At 33.8% G+C, this 12,850-nt stretch overlaps 1 protein-coding gene across 1 annotated transcript; it reads right to left on the bottom strand.

Moving 5' to 3' along the window:
- Window positions 1-4,363: 4,363 nt before the first annotated feature.
- Window positions 4,364-5,734, bottom strand: LOC101742981 (uncharacterized). The gene has a single exon (XM_038015009.2). The coding sequence runs from the start codon at window positions 5,393-5,395 to the stop codon at window positions 4,430-4,432; it is 966 nt and encodes a 321-aa protein (XP_037870937.1). The 5' UTR covers window positions 5,396-5,734; the 3' UTR covers window positions 4,364-4,429.
- Window positions 5,735-12,850: the final 7,116 nt, after the last annotated feature.

Raw genomic sequence — 12,850 nt, 5'->3', positions numbered from 1 at the left:
ATTAGGAAAGGCAAGGGGATCTAAGCCCATAGCCGTTCAACGATAATCATAGTAGTAGCTTTATTTTTCCAATTAAAAAGGCAAAGATATCACACCATACAGCCTAATCTTTTGAGGGAGTGCATATAGAGTCCCTTCTTTATTTCGCCTGGTTGTGTTTTATGTAATTAACACCACAGTTGGAACAATATAAATTTTATTGTTGTAGCGGCATAAAGTAATTACATTAAATTAGTTATTATCACATTATAAATTATTTTTATGTTTTTCATATTTGGCGGTAAAAAGGTCTCGTGTCACAGACTATATTCTTTTTCCCACATCTCGTGCGTTCCGGCTTACGCATAATAAAACGCCACACCACCCCCCTACGGAGAAGTGATCGTTGTGAATTGACGGAGCAATGAAGGCCCGTTAACAAAATATGATTAACTATTGTTACAAAAGGAACCTTAAAATTAAATTAAAATTTTGTTTTTCTTGTTTTTTTATGTCGACAAAGTCAAAGCTGTTATATATGCAATTATGTAACAAAATTAAAGTTACAGTATAGGCGGAGAATATGAAGAAGTATTAAGATTAAAATAAAATAAAAAATATAAAACACTTCACTGAGTTAATCAGAAAACACACAAAAAAAAGAAAATAAGTTCCGTGTTGTGGAATGCCGCACCAGGTGTTTAACCGCTTGTGCTTGATCACTCTGCTGTGCGCGGCGATGCTGCGCCAAGTGTATGTGGTTTGTAGACGATCTTGCCTGAATGCTGTGCCAGGTGTATATAGTTTGTACTCGACCTTGTCTGGATGCTGCGCCAGGTGTATATGGTTTCTACTCGATCTCTATTTGTAACGATCGATCACGTCGGGGTCACCAATGAGGGAGTGCATATAGAGTCCCTTCTTTATTTCGCCTGGTTGTGTTTTATGTAATTAACACCACAGTTGGAACAATATAAATTTTATTGTTGTAGCGGCATAAAGTAATTACATTAAATTAGTTATTATCACATTATAAATTATTTTTATGTTTTTCATATTTGGCGGTAAAAAGGTCTCGTGTCACAGACTATATTCTTTTTCCCACATCTCGTGCGTTCCGGCTTACGCATAATAAAACGCCACACTTTTATATATATTTTTTTTATAAAATATTAAGATATCATGAAATAAAATGAAGCTGATTAATTTAATATGAAATATGGCATGGCATAAAATGAAAAGAAATTAATTGAAATGAGATGAGATTATATGGGGTGAAATATAATCTCAGTAAAATTGTGGTCGTTTACTGAGATTTTTTCAGTGGACTTTTTGGAGGATCCTGAAAAGTTACGTCCAACGGCTTTGTTTCATTTTCCCACATTTGTGCACTTTCACAGATACTAAACAGTTAATAAACCACCGTTATTACGCATTTAAACTTGAAGAAACACTAAATAGACAAAATAAAACAAATCGCACAACTTGACACCTCGCGTTCCCGCCAAAAAGTCCGAAAATCAAAAAAAGGTGGCGTGAGATAATGGTTTGCTTATTAGATATAAAATAATTAGTAATTGGGAATTTCATTGTTTTTATGATTGAACAATCACAAATATTTGTCGAACAAACGATAATTGATAAAAATTAATTAATCTGAGCGATAAAAATAAAGATATCTAGTAAAGGAGGCCCACTTAAGGGTGATCATTTGTTTAATTAATTAGAAATAAATAAAAGATGAACAAACAATTTTTACATACGAACATTAACGAACAAATGACGGACAAATAATTAAAAATAAAAAAAATCCGACCGGCCAAATTCAGTGAGCTGCAATTGGCTTATATAATTATCAGTCTCAATCTATGTAACGAAAATTTTCAAATATGTACATACTTGACAATTTAATTTCATATTTCAACCATTAATAAAAGGTGTAATTAGTAGTAATTTTTCATATTTTATAAAATTTAAATTAATTTGCTGGTACGAGTAATGCCATCTGTCACCAAATCATAGAAATAGAAATCAAAACAGTTCTAGTACCGGTAAAACGGGGTGATTACTGAGTAGGGACAAATTTCAACTCGATGAACAATTTTAAGGTAGTTGTTGATGTTAAAATGCTATATGAGGATCAAAATGATTGAGTCTTGGGGGTATCTTTGTTATCCAAATCAAAGTTATGCAATTAGCATTCCAGTTTATGCAAAAAAAGCAAAAAAAGATGTTATCCCTATTTAGCCGGTAATTGCGATTAATGGGGACGAAATTAGTGTTAATAGATAAATTTGCTAGGGCTGGCATTACTTCGTTGTAATTTATTTATTTATTTAGTTGCACCAACAAAGTGATCATCAATAAAAAGCATTGAAAACTGACAAAAGTACATGGCAGATGTCACCTCAAATAAAGGTGCAATCGACAGTGCATTGACAACAAAAACAAAAAAATATATAACTAAAACTTGATTACATTTATTTACTTATGATTAATTTATATTTACTTGGGAAATTATCCGCGACAGATTTTCCTATAAGTTGTGAGACAATTAGAAAAAACATCTATTTCATCACTTAAAATTAGTTCAGCGCAATCGGACAATTCCGAATGAACATTGACGGAGACCGCGCTACCGTGGACATGATTGTAGTCCCAAAGGATTCTGTTTAAGTGAGAGTAAGCATAGGTAAGTTCGAACGAGCGGGCTTTCTTATAAACGGTTTATTTTCTTTGTTCTTGGTAAGTACTTAGGGGCTGATATTTTTATTTGGGTTAAGAGATTAGGTGTGTCGGTTATTCCATGGATTAATCAAGTGAATACCCCCACTCTGAACAAATATGAATATATTTTATTATACTTATTATTATTATTATTATTACTTAGACATTTTTGTCTACCTTGAGATTTCATTGTTCTATTCATGTCTGTGCAAAGTCGACTTACATAAGTTAAATTGCTTAGCTATTTCAAGTAAAGACTTATTCCCAATTTCATAGGCTTCTAATGCTGTTTTTAATATTAAGGGATAATATCTCTTATAAGGCTTTGCACTCTTTGATACATACACACGAGACATATCTAAAAATAGAAAACAATACGTAACTGATAATATAAATATTTGCCAAACAATAAAATAACACTGCATTGATCATGAATAAATCAGATTCTTACAAACACATTTAAAAAATATTGTTATAACTACATAGACAACCCTACAAACCTGTAACTATTTATACTTAGGTCGTTCCCATTTAACTTATTTTCATCCCAATTGACCCTTTTTTCGTTGTTATTTGTACCTGAGACGTCCCAACTATCCCCAAAAACAACAGTTTTTTACATGTATTTTTATATTATCAAAAAACATTAAAACCAATAACAACTGAGACTTACCTTTAATATATATGATGGTTCAAACACTAAATAACGTTTATAAATCACAGTCGTCTTCTATTATTATCAAATAGATAAAAGAGAGCAAAGTTTCTAGCACTAAAATAATTACCATCACAAGAAGTTAATTTGAAATGCGATTTTTTATAAGTTAGCAGCTATTTTCATGCATATTCAGAGTTGTTTTGTGAACTTTCAACATTCTACTATTACACTACAAAAATGGAAGATTTTGCAACGATTAAAAAACTAATATTGAGCGTCGAAAGATTTTCCTGGTTTTTTTCCCATTCACCTCTTAATCCCTAATCACCCCATTATAGGTACCAACAGTATGTCACGTTCGAGGACAATATTATACAATTTTTAATATTAGTTTTAGACACATACCTACGTAAATGACAATAAAAACGCCCGATTAAATATAGTTTTAGTTAAAATATACCCCTATAAATATATTTTAAAAAGCGTAAGAAAAAAAATTGTTTTACTTTCGCATCCTAATACGTAAGGAACATTGAACTCTTTCATTATGGGTTAAAAGATTAAATTCACCGTGTATATTTAACGAATTGAAAGCACAGTCAAATTCGCGCGTAAATTCATTAATTTACTGAACAACAATTAAAGCGAGTAAGAGGGAAACCATTTGGCTGCTCTTCATATCTAGAATATATACCCAGTGTTACTTTCAAATTGAGTTTTATAGCTATGAAATTAAGTTATTTATCAATCGTCTTGTATTAAGACTGAATAAAATGAAATAGTGTTGTCGCTCATAAGGTGGCTATGGTGGATATCTCAGAACTGAGATTAGTGTCGGCAAGCTTCACAAAACTTCACAATACCCACATACTGTACACAGTATGTAATCCGTTAACTTGTCTGTAATAAATATTATGAGAAAACTATCTAGGTATTAGGTTTTGGCACGAAATTAAAAAGTTAAAATAATAATTGACATTCACAATAACACAGTAAATATATCGGTGTAAACGCGCATTCATAATTTAATTAAGTTTTACATTGTTATTATTTTGTAGGCAGAAATCAAATGTTTTCTTCCACTGGAGGTTCGTCTGGCGGATAAACTGATGCTCTAAGCATCATTAAGTCTTCTTTATTCAGATCAATACACATGGTACCGACAACGTCTTCTATGCCAATAGTTCCGTCGTTAGACATATCTACCTCTTTTATGAGATTATCCAATTGCTTTTGAGGCATTTTATGGCCTTGTTTCGCTAGCACTTCTCTAAAATACTCCCTATCAATGGTACCCGTTCTGCCGGGATCGAAAACTTGCAATGACGAACGCAATTCATCTTCTATTTCAAAATCTCTTTGTCTGATTGTCACCATTTTCAGAAACTGTTCAAATGTTATATGGCCCTCGGCATGAGATGGTCTTACACAATAAGCAATCAACTCTTCTAGCTGTTCAGGAGTGTATGTCATCAAAAGAAGGCTCTTTAACATGTAAACTAATTCTTTTTCTGTTATATAACCGTCAATGTCAGTATATGCTGGAGTATAATTTTGGTAAACATCCCAAAGCTGTTCGACTTCGGCCAGTTGATCAGGTCTCAGTTCAAAGGGCTCCTTTAGAGCCTCTTTTGAGTCGCTAAAATCAAAAGGAGCTGCAGGATCAGGTGGAGGTTCTTCAATAAATACATCTTCTTCCACAATTGGCTCTTCCTCTGGCTTATTTTCTTCTTTAATTTGCTCCTCATCTTTTTCACCTTTTCCTTCTGCCTCTGTCGCTTCCAGAACTTCTTCGTTGTCTCCTGTTAATTTGAAATCAACATTTTCTTCATCACCGTTTACGTCTTTTGTGTCTACAGCTAATTCTTCTTCAGTATGTTGCTCCTTGATGCTGACACGATTCTCTTTACTATTCTCGTCAGGATGGTCAGTGTTTTTTTCTTCTAGGGATCCTTCAATATTATTATCTTTTTGGCTTGTATTAGATAAAGTGGGAATGACTGATGAAGGTAATGCTGGCTCTTCTTCCATTATAAAATTATTACACACCAAGATTTTAACTGAATTACTTGTAATACGGTTTTAAACAAGATAATTATCACAGCATCTGGGTTTTCTAAAATTTTTCCTTAGTATAATTATAAGGTTGTCTGTGAGTTTTTCATACAAGCTATTGCTTTCTATTAATATGAAATCGAGTATATCAATAAATTCTGCAAACATTTCCTTACGAATGCTTTTTTGTAAAACATAAGTCTCAAAATTTAATAACATAAATACGCATAAAAATAAACGCGGACAATAATAATTCGTTTTAACACATTTTACTAAAAACTTGACAATGTTTTGTCTCTTTGACATTAAGAACATTCTCATGAATTGAAAGATTTCAAAAAGTTCAATAAATTTTAGTGGACCTTTGTAATTCTTTAAAATATGAATTCTCATCTTGTTAATAAGTTTGTTGCTTCTCGTATTTAGGTAGGTACTTAATTTTAGGTAGGTAACAACAATTTATTTATTGATACTCGACACTTATACTTACAAATTTGAAGAGCTAGCAGTTCTCATTTATGTAGTTTGAATAAAAGCAAAAATAAACAGAGGCACCTGTCAGCCCTGGCACTTAACCTGGCGAGTCTTCGCCGAATCCACTATTGTGGATCAAATATTGATTGAGGTGACGAGCAGTTTTCACTCAACAATTCGATGTTGGTTGACACTGTTACAAAATACCTTTCTACGGCTCTACTGTGTGCTTAGTGCGAGTTTTTTAACGTTCTCGATAGCGTAAAAGTTAGTTCATATTTGTATGGAATAGGATCGTTTGCATGTGTTTGCCGCTAGGAACGCTGTTCCAACTACATACAAAATTGACTTAACTTTTACGCTATCGAGAACGTTAAGAAACTCGCACTAAGCACACTGTTAAATACGAATCACTATATTACATAGTAGGCAGGCAGGTGAGTAGTAGATATTTTAACATATTCTCTAACATGTTAATACTGATTGAATGAATGATTCTGTCATACGTATAATTTAAAATTATTTTTTAATATGAATCTCATACGAGTAGATCCAGAGTCAGCTGACTGCGAAAAATTATACATTTATATCAGTTGCAGAAACAGTAGTGAAGGAAAATCACATGTTTTCGGTCGCTCGGAGTCTATTCCACTACACACATTTTTTGAGACTCCGACACAAGTACCTCCTTTACAATGATCTCTCTTTTTAATGAACAAAAGACAACGAATTCAATACGTAGAATTAAGATTTCAACCTCTTTTCGTAGTTTTAAGGTGATATAATCAATGACGCTATGGTGTCTATGCAGAAAACTCTTATAACTACATGGATCGTGAATTCGATTGTCCATCTACGCATCTAAATAAACGCAAAAAGAAACACCTACAGTGCATGCTTTCATAAAACGTTTCTTGCGCACAGGCCTTAATCACTGAGGCTCTGGAGAAAGAGCCTAGCGAACGGTTCCGCTTGTCATAGGCAAAACAGCGTCAGAAGACGAAACGTGCACTCGCATTGCGCATGCGTACGGAACGCATACAAAACTTGGCGGCAAATTTTTTCATTAAAATCTTGTCAAAGTTTTAAACTGTAAATTTAGTGTAAAGGTGTTTTTTGAAAACTGAAATCGACAATTCTACCATTACCTAAAAATATTATTATTTACTTCTAGAATGGTAAGTATACAATATATTTAATTTCATAGAGCTATACCGCTTTTTTAAACTAAAATATTTTTTAAGCAACTCCTTTAGTCTTAACATCAATTAAATTAATATGTATAAATCTACTAACGCAAGTCTTCGTGGACGGTAAATTAAGCCATAGAATTAAGATCATGGAATTACAGCATTACGAAAGATTTTGTGCGCAAAGTGCATTCTTTCAGAGCTGGGCGACATTAAGCTTCTAACTACAAATTAAATAATTTGTAAGTAAAAATAATTTGTTTAACATATCGTAGTTTTGTATATGTGTCTTTTGTTTTTTTTTCGCTGCGATTCATCTTAGTCCAGGTACGTATTTAACCTATTTCGCTCCTGTCCATGGAATCTGGAGAACGTATTGTATGCTATACAAAACATATATTATTTATACCTTATATATTATATAACGTAGAAACCAAGGTTTAGGAATCTTCAATCCCAGATGCTACTTGTGCCTTTCCTGTTTCATTCAGAATGATTTAAGGTAGAAAACATTTACAAATACGTAACCTTCGAAAGCAATCCTTATATGCATTTCTTCTCAAACATAATTTTACATTAGTGAAATGTGACTGTGTTGTCTCAACCTAGAATAACTCCACCTTACTACCTTTATCTTAAAAGCGACTACGTATATAATTCGAGGGGGAGGGTGATGGGAGAGATGTGCTCCGCACTAAACGATTCACTCTCCCCCTTTGCCTTTTCATGAGTTCTGTCTCATTCGAGGCTCGGATGTGGGTTGTTGAGCGACAGGAGGTTTTAGTCGGTTCGACTCCGACATACCCCGCCCTCCATCCCCAATGGAGGGTGGGAGTCCGGCGATTTCCTACTGACCAAAAAAAATATGTATATAATTCACCGGGTAACGAGGAACAGCGTTCTCTGACATTCACTGGTAACACATATTGTTAGCCCATATGAGCTGGTTCCACCATCCTAGGCTTGTCCAAGGCGGGCCCATCGTTATTTAACAATTGAGAATTTGGCTCCATGTCTCACGATGAGTGTCCGCTGAGTATTTCTGAAAGGACCATTATGGACCATGATGTTCTTAAGGGTTTATGAACTTTCTCGAACGTATGTTTAGCAAAATTTAATGCAAATTTTTAACAACATAAAAAGCGATTTCAACAAAATTAAATGAGAACGTCATTTAAATGCCATTTACCGTCAAAAAAATTTATTATTTTGTTTTTATGTATCTATAAATTAACGTTAATAGTAATAAAAAGGAACCTTTTTTCGAATATCAGTAACAAACGAAAAGAGAAATGTAAAAAATAATTTGAATCTTAAGCTTGAGGTATGTCAATATTGGGAGATTTCGACCATTTTGCAAAAACTCGTTTATACAATTTATCTACAACTATAGTCAAGTGGTCGATTGGACTCCACAAGAAAGACAAAATAGTGGCTAATGATCCTGATTGACTGGAACCTTCTTTCGATTCCCAACCGGAATCAGAATTTATATAAAAATGAATAATTTAATTTCTACTATGGATCTAATTGTATAAAGCACACGGTATAAAATAATCGGGGCATAAAAATAAAATAATAAAAGTATTATAAATATCATTATATATCTGTTTTATTATTCGAGATCTGTATATATTTCTCGTATATGTTTCCGAAGCGCATTTTACAGCAGAAAATTTGATGACCGTCAAAACACGGAAATTTTGACAAAAAACGATTCAGGCTTAAATAACTTCACAGACAAATAAAAATTATAATCTTAAAATTTTAGACGCCCGTAGTGTAAGCCGGATGATATATGTTTTATAATACTAGTGGTACCGCAGTAGTCGAAATTCGACGATAAATTATGGAAATTATAAGTTTGAACATTATTGCGGTTCTATTGTCAGACTTTTTTCTACTCCTAATCTCAGATTTTACCAAGACTACACTATAGACAAATAATATTAAAGACAAACAATAATAATCTATTCTCAATTCAACCACAGACTATAAGCAATAACAACCGTTTGTCAATAAACACAGCGTTTAAATAATAATATATATTTAATGTAGGTATATTTGTTGTGTCAAATACATGATAGTGTGTGTAATGTTTTTTTTATTGATTTAATGTATTTTTTACGCATAATTAAAAAAAAATAGCGTTGTGCACTCCTCTATATTCTCTACAAGTGTGGGAAATTTCATACTCCTCCATCCGCACATTTTTTGTAAAAAGGGGTACAACATTTTTGCTTCACTTTTTAATATATAGATACATTCAAGGATTGCAACCACTAAATTGTCGGCCCGTTTTCATCTGATATTATACTTGTAGCATGACCATCATATAATTTTAAATATCCGTCATAAAAACCGTAACATCTAATTATTGGTAATAACTATGGTAGGTATGGTTGCTGAATATTTGCAGCACGCACAACGTGACTATCCTTGGTGCCCACCAAACATTCGATCAACTACAAACATTAACTTATAGTATTTATTGAGGAATCTTCGTCGACAGCCGTATTTACGTTCTAATTAATCGCGTTCTTGTTTTCGATCGGTACAATAAATTTGTTTTATGGTTCCTGTGTTTTTAGGTACACGTCTTAAAAAAACTTCCTCGTTTACTCAAAAATCGATAATCGTTATAAAGCAATCGCTTTGATCGATCGTAAATATTTTTTTATGAATTCATTAATTTCGGTAAACACTGACTACCTTCATATTACATTTATTTACGCTTCGATTGCAATATGAAGCGTAACGAACGCGATGCACCTTCTACAATTCATGAATCAATGTTACATCTCGAACTAAATGTTCGCTGGCTTAAAACACTGTTATTTGATACTGAAAAGTATAGGCCAGCTGAAATTTCATACGATTGCAATTTTTAGCACATATTCAATGAATGAATTTTAGCGACGATTTTTTTTCAGTTTTGATTTCGTTCTAAATTTTGTTACTAACTAGGTTTTAGTAATACCTACGTACCAGAAGCAGACACCGTTGCCTGCTTAATTTTAATGGGACGTAGGTTTAGTTAAATCACTCTCATTCAAATCGTAATGCATCGCTGCATACTAATTTAGGTGGTTAAAGAAATGCATGTTCAGACAATTAGAACGGGTTTAGATGACGGTGTGAAGGTCGATGCGTTTGCGCAACGAATCGAATCGCATCTGGCAATATAGTTCCCATTGTCGGTCTGTGCCGTGGATCACGATTCTCCGTTGCTCCACTTCCTCGGATACGCTGGGCACTCAAATTGATACACATATGTCACGGAATGCCTTTTACAGAAATCCGCTTACCATATACATATTATATTGTTCAATATCCGTGGTCAAATTCTATTCACGTGCAAAATTTTACTAAATACATAATATTTTAGGCTCATCGTCATCGTCGCGTTGATCTTCAGAAGTATTGTAGTCACGACCGCGTGTATAACACGTAATCGTAACTTAAGATGTCTCTCAAAAATGATGAGCTTGATAATGGATTTGTACTTTTTCAAGGCACGACTGTAAAATTTCTGCCTCCTTACATTACCAGTACCTAAACTATCCTTACAATTCAAGAATTTCGTAGTAATTGGCGCAATAAATCGTTTTTGATTGTATTTATGAGTTAATTGTAGCTTTAGCTAGCCGTCTTATTAATTTAACATGATTTATTACTGGTGGTAGGACCTCTAGTGAGTCCGCACGGGTAGCTACCACCACCCCGCCTATTTCTGCCGTGAAGCAATAATGCGTTTCGGTTTGAAGGGCGGGGCAGCTGTTGTAATTATACTAAGACCTTAAAACTCATATCTCAAGGTGGGTGGCGGCATTTACGTTGTAGATGTCTGTGGGCTCCAGTAACCACTAAACACCAGGTGGGCTGTGAGCTCGTCCACCCTGCCCAGCCATAAAAAATAAAAATTAGTTTCTAGTGTTCAATTAATAAGACGGGATAATATATGCCACTTAGAGAAATACTTTTCGTTAATCGTGATTAAATAATATTCATTGTGTTTAGTTAAAAATAAAAAATAAATCATTTACGAAACCTTGTTACAGTTTATCCGTAATCTGGTTTGAACAAAATTACTTTTGTAGACTAGGCTTAGAAATACCCAGTATGGACATGGTTCACATGTTTTGCATAGTCACGAGTCTCTCATAAAATGGTAACGGTTATTCATGATAAAATCTACTTCATATCGTGGCTATTATAAAAAACAATAATCACGTCGGTTTATTTGTAGTGTTGTAGGGACAGGTTAGTACCTACACCATATTCAACAGTAACAACAAATTTCGGACAAATGCATCTACAATTACAAAATACGTAAACATAAAGTTTCCTTCACATCTTGTAGACTTTAATTTATCAGAAGTACATCGAATTAACAAGATAACTACCTACCGTACAAGCAAACTCTACATCACGTTATTGTAACTCACGATATCGGAGTACTTTAAGAAAGCTTCTGTTGTTCGTACCTGTAGTAATTTAAGATCTGAGATTGAACAATGAATAAAGTACATATTCTACACTGATTGTCAATCGCCTTAGAATATCCACTAACTGTTGAGTGAAAACAAATATGCTAACAACCAATTAACAATTGCGATTGTAAAGTTAGTTGTTAGTGAGTTGTAGTCTATTGTGTGGATCTATCTGTGGGATGTTAATATGTTTTGTCTTAGATGTTAATTTGAAAAATCAGTTTTTTTGTAATAATTACAGCAGTAAGTAAATTATGTTAAATTAATGTTAGAGATAATGTTTTAGGTGAACACGTCATTCCGTTTTTACCAGCGAACCGCCCGCCATCTGAGTTGAGTAAATACTATTTGGCACCACTGCGTTCATCCACAGTGCGTTTCCAAAGATCTTTTTTGTCACGTACCATGCGACTTTGGAATGGACATCACCAAATTTTGTTTCCTGAGCACTAAGACATGTCTTTCAAACGAGGTTTGAGGAGAGCACTCAGCCTTAGTAGGCAGCAGCTTCACTGTACCCATGACATTGCTGACATAAGCTACGGTAACCTGTATAATCGCAATAAAACCCCATAGACACAGCCTACTGAGTTTCTCGCCGGATCTTCTCATTGGGTCGCTTTTCCGATCCGGTGGTAGATTCTGCGAAGCACTGCTCTTGCTAGGGTCAGTGTTAACATCACGCCGGCTTGAGCCCCGTGAGCTCACCTACTAGTTAAGGTTACGCTGAAATAGCCCTCAAGGCTATCAGCTTAGGTAGGAAAAAAAAGCAATAAAAAAATTAGTAGGCAGTTAAGACAAAAAAAATATAGCCTATTTACGTCGTGTTCGATAAACTTGATCACGTGACAGTACGGTGTTAATACACACAGACTCGGTGAAGTCGAAAAATGACATCATAATATCGTCGTTTATTTGCATTTGAGCTATTTTATTTAACACACGTCCTCGCATCGAATTGTCGTAACTATTATAAAGTAGGTAACTTTCCCTATCTAAGCGTATCCCAATTGAATCTGTAATGAGGTTTGTTCTCTGTATTGGCATTCATATTATTACAATTCACTCGTTTCCTTTTTAAGAAATGTCGTCTAAAATAATGTTTTAAACTGGTAAATGTAACTACTTTTTATAAGCATTCTGCAACAACGCTTTTCTCCTTTTTTAAAACTCCAATGGGTTTCGAAATTCTTTCTAATATTTTTTACGAAAACGAAATGTCTTATCTATTTTATTAATTAATAATATTAATAAAATAGATAAGACATTTCGTT

Source organism: Bombyx mori, chromosome 13 (assembly GCF_030269925.1).
Source record: "Bombyx mori chromosome 13, ASM3026992v2".
Classification (NCBI taxonomy): domain Eukaryota; kingdom Metazoa; phylum Arthropoda; class Insecta; order Lepidoptera; family Bombycidae; genus Bombyx; species Bombyx mori.
This window is presented reverse-complemented; position numbering and strand designations above follow the sequence as displayed.

Bases quoted from the DNA above. Each gene is read 5' to 3' on its own strand.
- LOC101742981 (XM_038015009.2), bottom strand. From the start codon at position 5,395: ATGGAAGAAGAGCCAGCATTACCTTCATCAGTCATTCCCACTTTATCT.